This window comes from Lepisma saccharinum, chromosome 10, assembly GCF_977018435.1.
Source record: "Lepisma saccharinum chromosome 10, izLepSacc3.1, whole genome shotgun sequence".
Classification (NCBI taxonomy): Eukaryota; Metazoa; Arthropoda; class Insecta; order Zygentoma; family Lepismatidae; genus Lepisma; species Lepisma saccharinum.
Window position 1 is genome coordinate 28716996 of NC_139238.1, and position 21603 is coordinate 28738598.

At 36.7% G+C, this 21603-nt stretch overlaps 1 protein-coding gene across 1 annotated transcript in view; it reads right to left on the reverse strand.

Annotated features, from left to right (window-relative positions):
* LOC145993839 (uncharacterized) overlaps positions 1-21603 on the reverse strand; it is a 42496-nt gene that overhangs the window by 3174 nt on the left and 17719 nt on the right. The window contains exons 6-8 of the mRNA XM_083129676.1: positions 21329-21468; positions 18059-18280; positions 8746-8890 (exon numbers count right to left, since the gene is read on the reverse strand). Of these exons, the coding sequence (XP_082985802.1) occupies positions 8746-8890; positions 18059-18280; positions 21329-21468 (507 nt within the window). The remainder of the gene's footprint in view (positions 1-8745; positions 8891-18058; positions 18281-21328; positions 21469-21603) is intronic.

A 21603-nucleotide genomic window follows, 5' to 3' on the forward strand; every position in this document is an offset into this window, starting at 1 on the left:
ACGTTATGCAAGATACTGCATATTTCAGGATATAGGTGTTCCATTTTCATTGCCGGTGACTATACCTAATCAGGATTTTTCAAGAATTTTGAACTATTTTAAGTTTTTTTTAAACCTACTTCAGGATTTTTAGAGACTAACAAGATTTTTAGGACCTATTTTAGGATTTTTAGAACCTATTTTAGGATTTTAGACCCTATTTTAGGATTTTTAGAGCCTATTTTAGGATTTTTAGAGCCTATTTTAGGATTTTTAGAACCTATTTTAGGAACCTAAAAGCACACTTTTTAGAACCTAAAAATCCGAGGTCTACTTATAAGCTTCTATCTAAAATTGATGTTTCAGGTCCATTGTCTCCAAACCTTCTTCAGGGTTCACCAATAAAATCACATTAAAAAGGTCAGAAAGTTAAGAACAGAAAGAAAAATAGCTAAAACGGTAAAAGTCAGTTGATTAAAAACTGCTTCATAGTCATCAGTTGTCTTGCCATTGGGTAAACTGAATTTGCTGTCAAATTAGGTCAATCCATTTCCCCCCGATATCACCATTGCATCTGTTTATTCTTTATGTTCAGTTTTCGCAAATTATTCTGGTTTCGAGCACTTTTCTTTCCAGTTCCCGAACCCGAAATGTCAAGTTTTAGAAAGAACCTTACAAGCCACACATAAGTAAAAACTGTATTTTATCTCTAATAATTAGCAACTGTGGTTGTGCGAATATTTAAGAAATTACTTGAAATGGGGAAATATGAAGGAAATGTGAGTCACAACTAAGTTACCTTGGGGTCAATCCACACAAAACTCCACACACTGTCTCAGAATGACATCATACATGCACGTAAGAAAACCACTCAAATCTTAGCTAGATGTGGCAACTGGTTTTCAACTTACAGGCATTTAAATTTGTCAAAGTTTACCAAAAATAAGCAAACTACATTTATTAAAATTACATTTGAAGCTCAAGTAATTGTGATAGAAATATGAGAAAAATCTCCATTTGAAGCTCCTGCTATGTGATTTCATACAATATGCAATATGATAGGGTTGACATGATCAGGACATCAACTCTTTACCTGTTAATCGATTTCAGCTATTTTAACCATGACAAAGTAAAATTACTATTGATTAGACATGTACCTCTGTCACAGGCACATGTCTAGAACTATATTTCAGAAGGAATCCAAACCAAATAATGTAGTAGTGATAAATAATAATAATAATACATGGGTCAAAATTATCATCATTATTATTATTATTACATGAACAGGTAAAAATATGATATAAGAATAGAGATATAACAGCACATATTCATTAACTAACTTATATCTAGCCAACCACCAAAATTTGTATAAAAACAGTTCTTCTATCAAAGAAATTAATGTCAAAAAATTTTCTCAGTGGATTATTTATTGAATACCAAAAAGGTTGTTAGATCCAGCTAATGAAAAGTGCAGTCCCTGATCATTATTTCTATGCATCTTATTATTAGTGTAGTAAGTGGTACACATGAATTTTCGCAGGCCTTGTCAACACAAACCTGTATAATCACAATCAGATCCTCAATTTTATGTAAGTTCCGTGGGAAATAAATCGACTTCATATTATACAACAGTAAACAAATTTTTTGCTTATGTAATTTTGGACTTGGTAGTTTTTCGGGGAGGGAGATTCACAACCCACCTCAAACCCCCTCTAAATATGTCCTTGATCTGTTGTTTTTCCAGGGGAAATGTTTAAGTAAATTGTTGCTAACATGGCTGCTAATAGTCTTTCATCTTTGAGTATTTTTAATTCTAAATTCTAACCTATGTGCATTTAATCCTTTTTCCTTCCCTGATAAAGAATCCATGTGGGTTCAAAAATTTGGAAAAACGACAGAGGTACCTGTCTAGACAATAGTCATTTTATCTCTTTTTGTTTCAATCATGCTTTAACCCTTCCCTTCTCCTATCTCTGAAGAAGAATCAAGGCCAATCCATAATTTCAGGAGCCAAAACAGGATACATGAATTCAATTTTACCTCATTTTTCAATATGTTGATAAAAAGTAGTGTGAAAACGAACTTCTTTTCTTTTTATAAAAACAGACTTAACAAGCACATACGATACTTTCTCGATCCACTGGATAGTCCAGGATATTATGTGGAGTGTACGATGTGGAGTGTCAGTTCAATCTATAAACGAAAGAATCCAACAGCACTTATTCGATGCCAAAAAACGAACCCACCACTGGCCTAGCTCAACATATGAGATATAGCAATCGTCACATGAAGAAAGTGTCCACCAAACACACACGCCCTAATGGACTGGTTAAGCGGTGACGTCAGTCCCAGATTTATGATTCCAAACAAAACTTTCAATCCGCTTCCTCCTATCCTTTTGCATTGAAAAAGTATTGGAAAGAGGATAACTTTTGTTGCAGTGATAACAGTTAGCAAGCAAAATAGTGAGGTGTATCACACATCAGGGTAAAGATTAAATTCTGGTGCATACATAGATATTTTATTAATTTCTTACAGATGAGGGTTTAATTAAGAAATACATAACAAAATCAGGTTCTTTTTAAGGAAATGCATGAAAAATTGGAAGCCCTCAAAACATTGGCGGTTTTAGCACATATTTCAAAATATATGAAGATATCTTATGTGATAAAACTGATCACAGATGGTTATCCTTTGTTTCTGTGACAGAAGTTGCATAGGGGCTTTGCCAAGTGAAAGTTTGTTTGGAAACATACATTCGGGACACTGGCTCTGGTGATGTCATGCTTAGCCAGTCCATTGACACAAAAATCAAGCCATAATACATCTCCCCCATGAACTAAATAATGACAACAGACAATCCCACCACATTTGGCTTCCGCTACTTGAGCAAGTAAAACCAAGCAGTGGCAGACGACACAACAGACAATCCAGCAACAGCAGCACACATAGCAGCCATGGACATAACAGCGCGAAGGAAGCAGACAACTACAAGTTCTGATGTGGATGCTGATAGTGGTCACCAAAATTAATAGAATCAATTAACAGGTACACAGATACACAAGCATGTTTCATGTGTATATTAAAATAGACTCTTACGACAAATGTTTTCCATGCCATCCTCCTTGTTTTATCTTGGTGTAAAGCAATTTACCATGGCAGACATTCCTCTTCGAGCCCCTGCTGAATGAATGCAAATAAATTTTCGATTTTAATGTGTGAAAAAAATTAATTAATTTATTGGTAACCCTGTATAAGATGGTAGATGACAGTGGTATGCCTGGTGCTCCCTATCGAGATTTTGAAACAAATTGGTAACACAGAGAATGGCTTAAAGATCCACACCACTCTTAACCTTCAGAGGATGACTGGTTCATATGTATACCACTACTGGTATTCAGTTTTAGACTGCTGGTACATGTGTCTACCAGCACCATGTGACAACGATTAAAATGCAATTTCTTCAAAATTACACATGACATTTCAGTATTTTTATTTTTTTTGTTAATTTAATAACAAAAGTTGTTCGCGCTCGAAGCACATTGAAACAAATGGTCGCCTGTTTTTTCAGGAAAACTGGTCATGTGGCAACTGTGCCTTTAGAGGAACGTAGAACGGTCAACTCTGAATGGTACACAACAATTTGTTTGCCAGAGGTCTTCGGTCAAATACGGAAAACAAACAAACGCCGTCGGATCATTCTTCATCAGAACAATGCCAGCTGTCACACATCTCGTCTAACAACCGACTTTATGAACAGTCAAAAAATCGAATTGATGGGTCATCCGCCGTACAGTCCTGATTTGGCACCCAATGACTTCTTCTTGTTCCCGAATGTCAAGAATAAATTGCATGGACAACGATTTTCGTCGGCGGAAGACGCCGTTGATGCGTTCAAAAACCATATTATGGAGGTGTCTCAAGAAGATTGGAAAAAATGCTTTGACAAATGGTTCGAATGAATGCAAAAGCGTATTGACCATAAAGGAGAATACTTTGAAAAACAATAAAGCAGTTTTCAATGCCAAATTCCTGTTTTTTCATTGTTAGGCTCAAAATATAAATAGTGACCCTCGTATTACGGAATACATCTTATACAATGGGCTATAGCTCCTCAACCACCACTTTTTGCAGATATATTTCACTTTTACATGTAATAATGAGAAAAAAAGAGCAGTTTAACAATGTGTGACAATTAGGAGTCATGGGGCAAGGGTTCAATTTTCCAAATTCCCCAAAAATTTCGACTTTCGAAAATGTTGCACATATTTGTTTTTCTTTCATTAGGGGACACGCAATACATATCCTCAAAGAGTGGTCGTGTTGTCGTGGTTCCCTGCAAATTTGGTCCATCCAGTGTCCATAGGGCAAAATTACAGAAATGATTTTCATAAGCTGGCAACACTGCCCAGGCCCGTAGCCAGGAATTCTTAGTAGGGGGGGCGAAGTCAATCCAAGAGGGGGCAAATTTTTAATATATTGTGTTGCATTGACAGATATAGCAAGGTACAGAGAGGCACTTGCCCCCCCTCCTCCAAAAGCAATAAGTAACAGGAAAGGGATGTTATCTTGAAATTCCAACGAACAATAAAAGTTCAACCAACATCAAATAGCAATATTTCGATTATAACCTTCCGGACTACCAAAGAATACAAAGATAAAGTTTAACATAAATAGGCTAATCGGGACTGTATCTACTTTATATTTACAGGTCAATAATGTTAATAGATGATTAATATGTACCAACAACTTTGGGCTTCTCTGCAGAACTGATTAAGGGAGTCATTTATAAATCGTGCTTCATAATGTCTCCCACTAGTTTCCAGTATGCAAGATTTTTACGCACAAAGGAATCTAACGAGAATCCAACAACACCATTGTGTTGTGTTATGCAAGAAAAATCGAATTAATTAAATAAGAATGGTTACATATTATCTACACTTTGATGAATTGTGTAAAAAATTGTAATACATTTTTTGTAGGCCTACTTGCTAAAACATTGAAACATGGGTCTCTTACTCCACCACGGATGCTATTTGCTTCAAATGAAAGACTCTTGCATCACTACAGACAATGTTTGCCTACTGGTTACGTTAACCATTTTGCAAAATATTGTGTTGTTGAAATACATGTGTTTGACACCCGACAAACAAATAGGAATCCCTTGATATATCAATGACTTCTTGGATTACAGTGTCATCAATCATTAATATTTCATATCAAGTTTTATACAGGGAAATGCTGTATTCTCTTTACATTATGAAAAATACCTTCCTTAATGACTATGGTACGAAACCGAACGATATAAGGGGCCTCCTTCGCCTTACCCCATTTCCGCGGCACGAGGTCTCTGGGCCGCTTATCGTCACCACTTTTTGAGCAGAAGCGTACAAACCCCAAACATCAGTTTCTTTATACTGATACTCTTCTCAGTCACTATTTACTTGTCTAATTCTACTTTCGATATTACAAGCAATCGAAATATGGCATCTTCTGTCCTTAATGTATGCAACCCCATTGACAGCTTCGCAGTTGCAAATGGCATTAATTTTTACTGCCGTTTAAAATTCTGAGAGCAATATACGTATAACATAATATGGAAACGATATCATGCAAACAGTAAGGGTTGAAACTTAAATTTTCCTTTATAAAATGGATATCATAACACACACCTATGTTGCTTATCATATTTGATGCGTTTGCATAGAGAAATGATTCATAAGATTTGAAATTGATATTTACACTCCATAAGATGCTTAGTGTAACTCTTATCAAACTACAAATTTTATAGTTTTCTAACCGAAATAATAAATGTGAAACACTATCACATTTTCATCATGTTTGATAATAATTTGAGCCAGTAAGCTGTCCCACATCCTTCATTAGCCGACCTCCATCATAACACACTGCTAAGCCAGGGGGTTCCAGGTTCGAGCCTGGGCATGAGTGTTCTTTGTGAGCAGACGCGAAACCACAAATTTTTATCTGGAGAGGGGGTCAAGTACCAGGACAAACGTGCCAATAATAATAATAATATTAATATAGTGGTGGTAGTGGTAGTAATAATAGTAGCATTAAAATACGTTATTATCGTCGTAAATCATGCAAAAGGGGGTAGAAGTCGGTGCTAAAGCATTTGTGTTTCAACAAATTATGTGAAATATTAGTCCAACACGTTCAATTTCATATTAGCTAGTAATGGAAAACAAGCACGCAAACTGTATTTTTCAATGACAGAATATGCATGACGGACATTATTCTTTTTGTACATATGACACGTACAGTATAACTTCCATGTACACTTCATTCAGATCGTTTTAGCTCCAAAGGCTGACTTCCGCCGCCCCCTAGCTATGGCTCTGAACTTGGAGTATATGAACAGCAGGTATTTTGCTTGCGAGCGAAGCGAGCAAGAAAATTTTACGAAATGTACTTTTATTTGTATAAAATTTACGAAAGTGCAATTGCCCCTCTGTGCCCCCTGCCAGTGCCCTTAGCCGTCTGGAAGAAAAGTGCAAGAAAGACTTGAAAATTGGAATTAATTGGAATTGGAATCTCGAGTATCCATTTGTCCTGTTGTTCTTAGATTCTGCTAGTCATGTTTCTTTACTTCAATGTTTGCTCCCCCTAGATTGGACTTCCGACCAAGATTGGGGGGACAATGCCCCTGCCATCCTGTGGTTGCAACACTGTTTGTGAGTGTCTCTTCATCAATTTCACGTCATCACTCATTGTCACGATTAGCTAGATGTGGCAGAAAAGCAACGCTAAGTAACAAAAATCAAATATCCGCTCCCTCTCTCTATCACATGAATCGCTATTACCAAAAGGTAGACTTGGGAAACAAAAAATTATGCAGTTCAAACCTCATAGCAACACATCCAAGAAAAACATCCAAACACATTCGGCACCTTTAATACAAGACTACTCAAATTGTCACAACTGTTCTATATACTGAAAATTGCGAAATAATTTCCCGAAGTCTGAAACTGGAAGGGAATTCTTTCTCCCCAATCCTGATACGACATTATACGGAATCCACCTTCATAAATCACAAAATCAATAAATGTTTTTGTTATGTTGCTAGAGTAACACAGAACATAATTGTAAAGATTAGTGAGAATTCCAGGTAGGAATATGTTCTGTATTTTTCACAGGGGGGGCAAGGCAGGCTCTCAGGGGGGGCAGTTGCCCCCCCTGCCCCCCCTCTAGCTACGGGCCTGACACTGCCACTCTTATACATTGTGATACTAGCAACAAGTTTTCTGAAACCTTGGTTGTAGGAATGTAACACTGCTACTAACTACATTTTTTTCACTCACTTTGTTCTATTGTTGTGGCCACAAAGGCATGCTGAATACTTTTTTTAAAAAACCTCAATTTTCATCTTCATTTTCTCCCTTTAACTTTCATTATTAAGATGAACAATGTACAAATTTCACCTACCCTAAAAACCCTTTCATTGCATAAAAAAAACAATTTCATCTCTATGATAATCATTCTCAAGCTATGATCTCTTGTGCATTGAACAAAGTTTCAAAACTGCACATTTCAAAGGTCCTGTCCAGAGAGGCTAACATGCAGGAGACCTGCCTACATGACATGTGAGTGATTACGAATGTTAAACAGAGATGGCAGTACAAGGCATGCAAGACAGAAGATTGCTGTAATATACATGAATGACAGTGTAAATAAGTGCCAAAGCAAATTAGGAAGATGAACAATAATAGAATACGGTATAAGATAATAAAGAAAAGATATAAAGATAATAAATTCATAAAAATACTTGTGAAGTGAATATGTAAATAGATAAGAAATTTAAAGAAGTGAAAGTACCGATGTACCTAACAAATCTTGGATTTGTTGCATTACTACGATGCCCCTTGTGGAAGTTTTGATTACATTAGTGGCGGCACAATCGCGGCACCGACTTGGCTGCACATTTCAATCGTTTGAAATGAAGTCTACCCTTTGTCGTATTTATTAGTGGCAGTGTGTTCCAATTGATGCCCCAAGGTGGGTTACTAGATTGGACTTGATATAAGTATTGCAAAAATAAAAGGCAAACTTTCTGGGATTTAATGGAAAGTCGACACGAATAGGACAAATAATAAAGCGAAAGATTCGTGATATAAGAAGATAAGTCCGAGAAGGAAGTCCAAGTCCAGATCTAGAAGGAAGTACGAGTCCAGAAGGAAGTCCGAATCCAGATCCAGAAGGAAATCCGAATCCAGACTGAAGTCCAAGAAGGAAGTCCAAGCCCATATCCAGAAGAAAACCCAAGTCCAGATCCAGAAGGAAGTCAGAGTCCAAGGCCAGAAGGAAGTCTGCACAAGTGTATAAAAGGAAATAAATGATAAATTGTGAATGTGAAATTGACAGCAAACAAATCTAGAAGAGAGCAATTGAAATTTATGCAAAATTTTGATTACTTCTATAAGAATAAATATTCATGTGTAGTCTCAACTATAATTTTCATGTAAAGAGATAAGACATAATATAATCTTATTAACTGTCTCCATTGGAAGGCTCGCTGTCTGGTTTCCTTTCTAAAAACAACCCTACCTCCTGAAGATCCGTGGTATAATATAAAGATTTACACCCAAAATACAGACAACGTGGAGCCTTACACGAACAGACGTTGCACTACAAAATTTCTGATAAGGCCACTGCTACATGGTAATCAAAAGAAAGGAAAGAAAAGTTGAAAGGAATTTGGTTGTGAGTTTGCCCTTGGTTATTCTACGCAAGTCATTTTCAACTTACCTTTGTCAATTCCATGCAGTTTGCACACACACTGCCTGTCCCTAAAGGCTTGGTCCTGTGCGTTGGATACGAGCCTTTCTACTTCCGACACCAAGGTCTTCTCCTTCCTGTCTCGAGCTTTGCCATCGACGAAATACTCTGACAACTGGAAAAAACAAAAGCTGCTATTTTACCACTAACCAGAAAGCAAACAGCTACAGATTATGTTTAACACTTCTCCCAAACTGTACTTTGGGATTCAAATTGAACAGTACAGACTGGCTTAAATGTTTGCTGATACAGTTGAGACTGCTTTATATGTAACTCAGTTCTGCTTAATTCCGTTTTATACGTAAATTACTATATGTCCCTGCAAAATATAATTTAAAAAATGTGTTAATTAAACCTTAATTGTATGTAATGCATTTATATGTAATTATGTGTTACACGTACTATTATATGTAATTATGTGTTACACGTACTAACTTTCACAAAATACAGCTGATTTGTACGTAAACAAGCTTCAACAAAGTATACATGTGTTCGATTCCCAGTCGATTATTCACATGAATACATTGATGAATTATAATTTTTGGTTTTACATAGACGTTGGACATTTGTAGCATGACCAGATATTATACGTAAAAATAAAACTATTTATTTTCTTGTACAGCATAAAAACAAGCTTTTTTATTCTTGGAATTCACAACTTACAACTTATTATATTCTGATTGATACCAATAATCATTTCAAATTCTACATCTTTTTCATGATCCTGTCAACAATATACTGTGGACTTTGATCAGCATTTTTGTTATTGTATTTGTTTTAATGCTTTTCTTCTGAAATTGGTAGATAGTCACTCAAGTTCACCAGTATCACAAACATAAACGATTATATGAATAAATCACTTTAATCCTTTTGCTGTTATTTGATAAAAATCCCCTACAAACATATGTGTAAATTTTACGATATACATATTTGTAATGTTATTAAAAGTAAAAATAAATTACTCAATTAAAAATATATTATTATTATTATTACTATTATTATTAATTACTTAAAGAAAATTAATTTGTTACCTTTATACATATCAGATATTGCAAAGCAGCTAATTAATTCCTTTACTAACTGGTTAAAGATGTTAATAAATTATGAAATAGTTCAAGTGGTTTTATTATGTGTAAGTTTTTGTTTAGTTTGTGCTTTATGATAACATAAATCAATTAGATTTCATAGTTATTATTTTCTTGCATTCTTGTTTTACTTTTATTGTGCATATTGATGTAGATTTGTTAATGATCTGTTGAGAGAGAAAGCATTCAATACTCACAACTACACTAATTTGTGTGTTTCCGATATTATTCTTAGTAAAGTATATTTGAAATTAAAAGTAATTGCTTATCTTCTGTTTGTTATAACAAAAACTCTCCCTCCCGGAATTTTTTGGGGGGGGGGGATTTTTGAGGCCAAGATTGTTGGTGGTGGGGAAATCCCCCCCCCCCCCCCCGGATTTCGCACACTGGTTTTGAAAAATGTTTTGAGGTGACTTGAATTTCGGTATGATGCAACCATCAACCAAACTTAAATTCTGAAGACTACAAACCATCCCTTTGACAAATCTGCTGGAAATGGAAACAGGTAAGAAAATATTACATACTAACAATCACCGCTCTTTGTTAGTGGCCAGTTTCTGTGGTGTAGTGGTTAGCACAGATCGCTACAACGCTCAGCATTCCACGTTCAATTCCCAGCTTAGATATGGGTGTTCTCTGTGTGAATCACTCATTCTCATCAGTACGATTAGCCAAAAGTGGCAGAAAAGCGATGCTATGTAACTAAATTAATCAAATCAATCGTTGCTAGTGTTTAGTAAAATTGATACAAAAAATTAACATTGTTTCAGCTTTCACCGATTAGAACTAAAAGTTCGTACAAAGTGTCCATGGTCTGTGCTTGGAAATTGGTTGCCTTTCTCAGTATCAGTTTAGTCAAACTAATGTGCTTCTTTCGCAATGTGCTGTCGAGTTCAATCGTGCCGTATAAAAAAAAAATTGCTTGTTTTTTCTTGTTTCAGGCGGCCAACATCTACTGCCGCTTCCTCCAGGTGAAGAGCGAGTGTGAGCAGCTCATCTTCTGACTCTGCCACTGCGACAAAGGCAACGCGTTGCTGGCATTTTGTGCCTTCCAGGATTACAACCGACAGTTCAGAAACAAAGTTCAGTGAGGAACAGCGTGGAATACTGCCACTTTTCTCTGGAGGGGACATCAAACTTCGGAGGGAGGAATGTCATAGGCATCAAATTATAATATTAATATTTGTAAATTTCCTGTTACCTCTGATTTATAATTAAATCAAATTAAGTATAACCAACTGTCATTTTAAGAATGAGATTATGAAAATCAATAACATCATATTATAGCATGCAATAAGTTACATTTACAGGAAACTAATGCATCGAAGCTTTTTTACAATATACGCTTATCTGTGAGTAACATCATCAATGAAACTATCTGTGGGTTCCTCCTCCCATTGAAGCTTGAATCATATCCTGACCATCCTACTTCTTAATTTTGTCATCACCCTATTCTTCACCTTCCGTTAAACTGGTCAACTTATCCCCCCCCCCCCCCCATTAGTCCCGATTAACTAGGTTTTACTTTATTACAGTGTACAGAGAATGTTAGCCTAATTGTTAAAATGATTCATGTCCAATAAATATAACACTGGTCTACGTCCATTTTGCTGACTGGAGGCTGATGGTTGTTCTTTAGTAATTCTGGGGTGGTAAATCCAAAACAACGTAGTCCGTAAAGAGGTCACAAGATGGCTGCACATGGAATATTATAATGAATATTATTTCAATCAGTTATTCGAGCATTGTTAACCCCAAAACAAAGGACAAATATTACTGACTTTGTAAGGAAAGCATATAGTGCATATTTCAGAATTAAATTGGACGACCAAGATAAATCCTGGGCACCTCATAAAGTATGCACGACCTGTGTAGACTAAAGGAAAGAAATATGTTAGCATCTGGAACATGTATCGGGACAGAGAGAGGCATCTATTAAGATATTTTCAAAGGAACGAAGAACTTGTCTATTGTACAGATGTGAAGGGACTAATTGAAGCTATGGAATGTACGTATAATGCAGAAGAATGGAGGCTTTTTATTGATAGCTCGAAGAGGAGTTTGAAGTGTGTGTTGCTGCATAATGGCAATAAGTTAGCATCCATTCCTGTTGTCCACTCCGTACATTTGAAGGAAAGCTACGAAACAATAAAAGAACTGCTTCAAAAGATAAAGTATGCAAATGACAGTTGGCTTGTGTGCGGAGATCTCAAGGTCATTTCAATGTTACTTGGTCAACAAGCAGGTTTCAAGAAATATCCATGCTTTTTGTGTTTATGGGACAGTCGAGAAAGGAACGAACATTGGGTACGAGGACTGTGGCCTGCCAGGAAAAGCATTGAAGTCGGGGCGAAAAACATCCAGAACAAGCCGTTTGTTGATCCTAAGAAAGTGTTACTTCCTCCACTGCACATTAAGTTGGGATTAATGAAGCAGTATGTAAAAGCTTTGGATAAAAATGGGGCTTGTTTTAAATACATTTGCTCAAAATTTCCTGCATTGACGCATGAGAAAGTAAAAGCAGGTATTTTTGATGGTCCTCAGATAAGGATGCTAATGAAAGATGAAGAATTCTTACAAACAATGAACCGCACAGAGAAAAATGCATGGTGTGCGTTTTCTGATGTCATTACAAACTTTCTTGGAAACTTCAGAGCGCACAACTACGAGGTTCTAGTTGAAAATTTGTTGGTGACGTTTCAAAAGTTAGGAGTAAATATGAGTGTCAAGCTTCACTTCCTGCACAGCCACTTAGATGTATTTCCGTCCAATCTTGGTGCCGTAAGTGAAGAACAGGGCGAATGCTTCCACCAAGACATAAAAACCATGGAACACCGATATCAGGGAAATGGAATGAAAACATAATGGGCGACTATTGCTGGTGCTTGCAGAGTGACGTTCCTGAAGCCACCTACTCCAGAAAATCAAAGAAACGAAAATTTTTGCCTAAGTAGGTATGCATGTTGTGCTATTCTGTGGTGTATGTTAAGTTTAGTATAAGTACAGGGATCAGACTACGACGCAATCTCTTTGCAAGTGCTGTTGGAATGTAGCCGGATATAATTTTCTGAAAATTTGGAAATGTGACTTGTGAAACAATGCAACTTAATATCTGTTATCAGCTACGCCACCTATGTTTGTAGTCCTATAATTTCATTATATGCAGATATCTATATGGAAAATTGTTGGAGTTTAGCCCAGTATTATAATATTGTGAAAATTTTCAAATGTGATTTGTGAAAAATTGTGATGTGATACACTTTTCAGTGACCTCAAATTATATAGAATCAGTTAACATATCTAAGTCAGCGGAAAAAAATATTTCATATGTAGACCAGTGTAATCGAATATGGAATAGTCTTATTTTTTCTGGCTACTCGTTGAATTCATCTCTGCTGATAACCGATTTTGATTGACATAAAATTGATACAGTATGTAACATTGTTATTCGTAAACATAGAATTTCCGAGGAAAAAATGCCATATCTACTAGTAAATATAATCATTTTCATATGTACCTGGATATTAATGTTAATGAAGGTTTCACCAACAAATGTCAATAAAAATGTATGTTCAAAGTGTATAATTTGTGTGAAAAGAGAAAAACACGCTGTTTCATGCAACATTGTTATTCGTACAGGCAAGAGTTTCAATCTTCCTCGCATACAGCGCCACCGCTATTAGGGGGGATTTCCTGCAGTTTGCAACTTCGTAACAAGTTTGAACTTGCAGGTGCACTCCCCTGTCAAGCGGAATGCTGGCGTAGGTATTGTTGTAGGCCTATTGTCTATCTATCAGTGTGTTCGAAATGGGCAAGGTGAAGGAAATTAGTTCCGATCGGAAGGATGTTATTATAAGTTTGGCCCTTAGAGGTTATTCGTTAAGAAAAATTGGACAAACAGTCAATAAATCACACCCCACAGTTCAATATATAGTAAACAAATTTAGAGAGGAAGGTTCAACACAGAATGTGCCGAGAAAACCAAAAGAGAGACGGTTGAATAAACGTGATGAATGCTTTATTTTTAAAAGAGTGTGAGAAAACCCCCGACTAAGTGTTCTTCAGTTACGACCGTTAGTAGAAAATGTTGCTGGCAAGATATGTCCGATCAAACTGTCTCACGTGCCTTGTGGAAGCATGGATATCTTGGCAGAATGCCACGAAAGAGGCCGTATGTAAATAAGGTGAATCACAGGAATAGACTTTCATTCGCGAAAAAGCACATCCACAAGGACCAGGAATTTTGGGATAGTGTCATATGGTCAGATGAGTACAAGATTAATATATTTGGGCCATATGGGATAAATAGGGTCTGGAGAAAATCAAGTAAAGACAATGATCACATTAACACAGTTCCAACAGTAAAACACGGCGGTGGGTCATTAATGATTTGGGACTGTATGTCATCCAAAGGTGTTGGTACCATCCAGTTTATTGATGGCATCATGGATGCATATGTCTATTTGGACATCTTGAAGAACAATATAAAGCAGAGTACCCAAAAAATGGACATGCCGCCTATCTACAGATTCCAACAAGACAATGACAGTAAGCATAAGGCACGAGTTAACATGAATTGGCTAATATGGAATGTGCCCAAACTACTACAAACACCAGCTCAAAGTCCAGACTTAAATCCCACTGAGCATTTATGGGTAATTTTGAAGAGGCGAGTCCATAAATCAGGCGTCAAATCCAAACAAGAGTTGAAAACTGTTGTGCAAGCTGAGTGGAATAAAATAAGATCTGAAACATGTCGGAAACTGGTTAATTCTATGAAGAACAGGTGTCAAGCAGTAATTAAAGCCAAAGGATCGCATCAAAGTATTAGAACTGTCAGTCAATTTGCTCTGAATATACTTTTTTCTTTTATATTATTAAGTGTAAGAATAGAAAAGTTGTACAAAAAATAGCATGTTTCTCTTTCAGTTTCATTTAATTTATTATTCATTGGTTATACAGAATTTGGGTAAGATTTTATGTTCCTAATGATATTAGTTATTGAATTGTAAAGAAACAATTTCAAAAGAGTGTATTTGCTTTCAGATATGAAAGCATTTTCTTTGAAAATCCGTGTGTACGAATAAGAATGTTACATACTGTAACTATTATTTACTGATATAAAACTACAAATAACTCATGATTCACTTCCTTACACATTGAGCCATGCATGCATTATTAGGCTATTTCAGGATGGAACACGGTTCAAGTGACAAATGTCACCCAAATCATGATTACTACAACAGAAATCAATGTACCATTGCAAAAAAGAAAATGTTTCTTTTTGTGGTACTTTCTTATTTGTATTTTTGTTTCTTAGCCTCACTTCTCTACTACTTTTGGCTAATTGCTATGATGATGATATGATGGAATTGATGACGGGACAAAGAACACCCATTGCCACTCTGGAAATTGAATCTAGAAGTTCCAAGGTAAGATTGAAGTCTTACGATCATTACGACCATGTCATGTCCAAAGCCAGCATGTATTTACACCCCTCCCAAATTTTGACACATATACACAATGAACATTGGATTCTTTTCTTTATTTGCACTTGATGAACATATATGTGTGTATATATTAGAGTGCTGCAGTGAGAAAATTTCGTTTGAGCATCGAATAGTTCACACGGACAACGCTACCAGGTGTAGAAGTATAAAACCGGAATTGGTCGATAGATGGTGCTAGCCGGCAGTGGAGGGCGCGGAAGATCGCGTAAGCGGCACCAGCTGCTGCCCGGCACTCCCGAGGACGTTATATCGGAACACAGTAACCCGAGTGCCAGACAGAGGAAGGTGTTGCACACCCGGAACATGTCGAGTTTTGTGCCTACGAACTACGATTTGCGGACAGCATTGGTGTTCTGTTATCATTTGAAGAAAACCGCCGCAGAATCGCATCGAATGCTCGTCGAAGCTTACAGCGAACATGCTCTCGGGAAAACACAGTGTTTCGAGTGGTTCAAGAAATTCAAAAGTGGCGATTTTCACTTGCGAAACGAGGAACGTGGGAAACCTCCAAAAAAGTTCGAAGACAACGAATTGCAAGCCTTATTGGATGAAGATGATACCCAAATGCAGCAGGATCTCGCGGAACAATTGAATGTGACGTAGAAAGCCGTTTCTCTTAGGTTGAAAGCTATGGGAAAGGTGCAGAAAGCGGGCAAATGGATTCCGCATGAACTGAATGAAAGACAGCAAGGATCCCGCAAGACCACTTGTCAAATGCTGCTCGCCAGATACAAAAGTACGTCGTTTCTCCATCGCATAGTGACCGGCGATGAGAAATGGATATATTTGGAGAATCCTAAGCGTCGTAAATTGTGGGTGAATCCAGGCGAACCATCGACATCCACTGCAAGACCAAATCGCTTTGGAAAAAACACTGCTCTGTGTTTGGTGGGATCAGCGGGGCATCATCTATTATGAGCTGCTAAAACCCGGTGAAACCGTTAACGCAGATCCCTACCAACAGCAAATGATCAATTTACATCGAGCATTACGTGACAAACGGCCGGAATATGAATCAAGGCAACACAAGGTCATCCTGCTCCATGACAACGCCTCACCATACTCAGCAAAACGGGTCCGGGAAACGATCGAGGCGTTCAAATGGGAGATACTAGGGCATGCGGCGTATTCTCCCGACTTGGCACCTTCAGATTATCATCTATTTGCCTCACTGGGACACGAACTTGCAGAACAGCGCTTTCAATTCGTATGAAGATGTACGAACATGGCTCGCGCACTGGTTCGCTTCAAAAGAAGAACGTTTTTTTTTGGCGTGCCATTCATAACCTGCCGGAAAGGTGGGAGAAATGTGTAACTAGCAATGGAGCTTACTTTGAATAAAATATTGTTTCTCAGTTGCAAACACCAGCCGTTTACTTCTTGCAAACAAATTCCGGTTTCATACTTCTACACCTGGTAGATAGCATATGGAACTTAGAGCTTCTCAATTCAAGCAAATAACACTCAATCGGGCAAAACAAGAGGTACATGCTCGAAGCCCGTTAGCATAAGTATAATCATAATTTGTCTGTGGTAGTGAGCCCTCAAATATGGAAACATGCAGTGAAATTGAAACTTAAGTGAACATAGTCATTATCTCCTTGTTAAAATGTAGTTCAGGCTATCTTACAAATGAAAATTAAATAAATGATTGTGAGCTGACACTGCCAGGATGGATATTTGCTATGCGGTTATTGTCACATTAAAATTATATTCCATTGTAAACACACGAGCGTGGGAGAGACAAACAAGTACAAGCAAGCGAAAGTTGTTCCCAGTGTATACCGTATTTACTCATGTATAATGCGCACTTTTTTCCAAAATTTTGGTCCCCAAAAACTGTGGAGCGTATTATGCACGAAATAATTCAGACAGCCAACATGACTGCTCAGGGTCATTCCATGATTTTGGGACACTTGCATTGATTTTTCATGTTTACGGAACCCTATCATGTTATATATCGTTGTAAAGCTTGAATCCTGCAGTTTCTGAATATGGAAACAGTATTCCATTCAAGATAACAACGCTAATGTGAAATGCGGTTGAAATAAGTTCATCACAAAATGAAGGAATGTTCTGATTTTTATGGCACTTTGGATGAAAGAAAACATAAGAAAAAAGAAAATAAAAATTAAAATGTATTACTGGCCAAATACATGGAGTGTGTAAATTCCTTAATGGAAGAAATCTTGTGCTGCTAACAGCTTTGTGGAAGGTCCTGAATGTGCCTCGTATAAATGTTACATTAGTCACGGAGAGAAAAAGTATATATTTTGAAAAAGAAGGAATGAGCAATTGAATAGGTATGATGTCATTCACTCTTGATCAGCATAGCAACAGCTTTACGACCTACAACTAAGAAAGCCATTTCTTGAAACTGGATTGTACTGTGCATTATATACAAGATATAATTTTTTGTCACTTTTACCCATCCAAAACCAGAGTGCGCATTATACACGCACATGCACTATACACGCGTAAATACGGTATATGTGCCAGACATCGAATAACTAAGAAAGTATGAACCACAAAAATAACATTGTTACATTATTATCATCTGATATAAAATGAATGCAAAGATAAGTAACGAGTCTGTCTTTAACATACAGAAGTTTAGCCAAAGTAAAATTATCATTACTAATATTATTATTTCTAAGAAAATAATGAATTGATGTAACTTGCACACACCTGCAGATGAGGTGTGTGAATGTATCTGCCCTGCCTCTCTTCTTTATCCAGTTCTGTCAGAGTCTTCATGAGGTGGCTGAAGTCATTCTCGGCCTTGGCCATCACTATCGCTTCCTGTGCCTTCCTCCGCAGATGCACCAGCTGCTCCGTCCTCCTCAATTTAGCTGTTTCAAGATCTCTCAGACGGGACTCTTCTTCCATTGCAAGGACATGGGCACTGGGCTACAAAAAGCAGTAACAACAATGTTAGCAGTTACTGAATGTTCCTGCATCTAATGAAGATTTCACACCCAAGTGACATTGTGTAGAGCCACATATTTATGGTGAATAAAACATCAAGCATTCAGTGCAAAAACTGGGCACATTTCTAAATCAAAAGTGGTATAAAAAAAGACATATTGATGTTAAAATGGTGAATAAAACCTTAAATTTGATTTAAAAACAACACTTATTATACAAAAGAAACATTTCCCATCTAATAGAACATTAATGTAGTTATCAGAGTAATAAGTTTATTCCTGTGTAAAGGAGTACATTTTTGCTTCTCAAATATTTACAGCAGAATTAATCAATTTCTTGTGATTTGCATAACTCACAGGATAATTCAGACTTCGGAAAGTGTCGAATCGGTAAATAAACTCTAAATTTCGTGTTTAAGAGTTTATTTCGCATTTTGCAGTTCATTTCGTGACAAAACATTGTAGAAAAATGCACCTCACACCTTTCAAAAACATAAAAAATTAACATTACAGTGTGTTATTTCACATTTCGTGTTTTTGTCAAAAACAAAATGTACATGCCTCTAGACATTCAGGTTTGGGCCCCTTAACCATTCATACCCTCTCATGAAGTACATCGATTTTTTTTCCATTTATTTATTATTATTTATTTATTTATTTTTGTAATCAATAGATTTTAATGCTTTATGTAACAGAATTTGATTCAGAGTGTGGAACCACGTATAACTGAGATGTTTCATCTCAATGTATGGCCAGCGCAAGTAAAAAATCTCCTACCCTGGACTACTTTCACCATATTTTACTTGTAAAAAACAGTTGTATGCACTCACAAACTGCAAATATTCACACACCCTAACCTAACAAAACCGTAAAATAAAATGAAAACAGCAATTACGCCCACGTATAAAATTTACCTGCACAAATGATTGGTTGATTTGATTTTTTCTGCTTCACTTTTGTGGCACTTTTGGCTAATCGTGAAGATGAGAATGAGTGATGATATGATGAAATTGATGAAGGGACACTTACAAAGAACTCCCATGTCCAGGACAGGATCCGTCACAACATGCTGTACTAATCACTCTGCCACAGAGGTCAGAACCTACACGAATGATTAACAGCACCACCCACCCAGCAGATATCATGTAACAGTGAGGTCACTGATGCCAGAACAGTACTGTCACCTGTTAGCATCAGATACAGTGGCTACTGGGTGTCAAAACTGAAAGCAGGGAGGGGGGCAAGGACAATTTACTTCTTTTAGTAGACAAGGCTATAAGATGCCATAGTGCAGCGCAAGAAGTGGCAAAAAGTGGGGGCAACTGCCCCACCTTAACACCGCTACTGCTTATGATAATCCTTTTACAACCACATGCAACTTCCTTCCCAATAAATTGCAGTAAGCTATTCTACTCTGTTCTGTAAGCCATGATGCACAAAACCAATAACATTTTTAAACAACACTAAATAACAATGCATCATACATAATTTCTCATACATAGCTCATATCGCATGTGGTTGGCCACAATGTATTGATGTAATAAATAAAATAGGACCACATACAACCACTTTATTACTTCACTATAACACATCTATCCAAGCTAAAAACCACAGAAAAAGTTCAAATTGATTATCTTCATAAATGCAGCAAAATATTGCCCCTTTCTAGGGGGAGGGGGGGTAGAAAGGATCAAGGGTACTGGAGCACCAGTCTGTAAAGAGAACATTCGTCACGCACGTGTGACCCACACTCTGATGTGTCAAGATGCACGCTGTTGAAAAAATTACCTTGCGTCAGTGACACCCAAGCCAAATAAGCAACTTGTCATATCATTTCAGTGCAAAAGATTGCCTTTAATTGTTAACATTTGTTTTCAAGTAGCAAGAATGTCACTTGGATGGCAGGCAACATGCAGTGTGTCGTTTGCCACTTCGGTGTGAAACCTCCCTTACAGTTTTTCAAGTACTCGCGATAGTTCCAAAATATAGTGAGAAGTTACTAAATCAGTTGCATTTGGAATTTTTGATTAAGGCTTTTTTAAAAAAGATTGCCGTGTTTGATTTCTGGAGAGGATAATGGTTTAAACCTCACTTTAAACTGTAGGCCCAGTCAGAGTTAGACTCTGTATAAAAAATGAGCTTAAATGTTGTCAAACCATTTAATGAAAATTAAATCATCTAATAATAAAAATGCACCTCGTAATTGTCACTGACAAGGGATCATCAGAATTCTGTCATGAAGCACAACTCAGATAAACAGAAAAAGTATTTTTCAAAACAAGAGTCTGCTGTGCATAGAAAGAAAAATTGAGCCTGATGCTTTTTCATTGAATACAACAGCCATCCTATAAGCAAATATGTGAGCTTAGTATGAAACTTTAAAATAATTTTTACATATTCATTTTTTGTTTTTCCTATTAACTTTTTGTGTGTAAAGAAATGTTCCAATATTTTCACTGAAATGACACTTATTTGTTAGTCTCACATGTTTTAGTACTTTTAACACATAAAATGTTTCAGAATTTGAAAGATGTGTTCATTTTTTAACTTAAGGCAAGCAACCTAACCTCACTAACTGAGCACTGAAACTGTTAGATAGCCACGGATCAATCTGGAAACACTAAGGGTGTCGTGAAACGAAAAAGTTTGGGAACCACTGAGCTACTGCAGTAGATTTCTACTTAAAAATAGTTTAAAAAATTGACCCCATTTACTGGAGTATTTCACATGTAATTTCTACTGTGACTACTGGAAATACTTAGTACATCGAACTGAAGTGTATTTTGTCCACAATAAATTTCAAATTTCTTTCTTGTCCTTCTATCTTTTAGTGCACTACTACAAAAAAATATTGATTTTTCCAGAAACACAGAAAATTTCCGTGACATTTCCTGACTTTTCCAGAATTTCTAAATTTTCGAGACTGGTAGACATCCTGAGCATTATTTGTAGACAATTTAATCAAAATTTAACTTTTTCACTTTTTTAAAGTTTATAATTTTTCAAGTCCCAGATGAGGAAGTAAACATACCTCAGAAGATGCAGCAGTGGCTCTTTCCACTGCTCTTGATGGCTGCGAATAATCCGAGAGGTGCATTGCACTGTGATCATACACTCTTACTCTTCGCCCTGACTGCATATCGCTACTGGACTGCCCTCTGGATTGGTCTGCTGTAGAATAGGAACACATTTATCTGAGCTGTCCTGCACCAGAGCAGCGATAACGCAATATTCAAGTACAATGCAAGATTAAATTTACCAAATTACAATATTCAATATCCCCTGTAAAGCAATTATTTCCAGCTA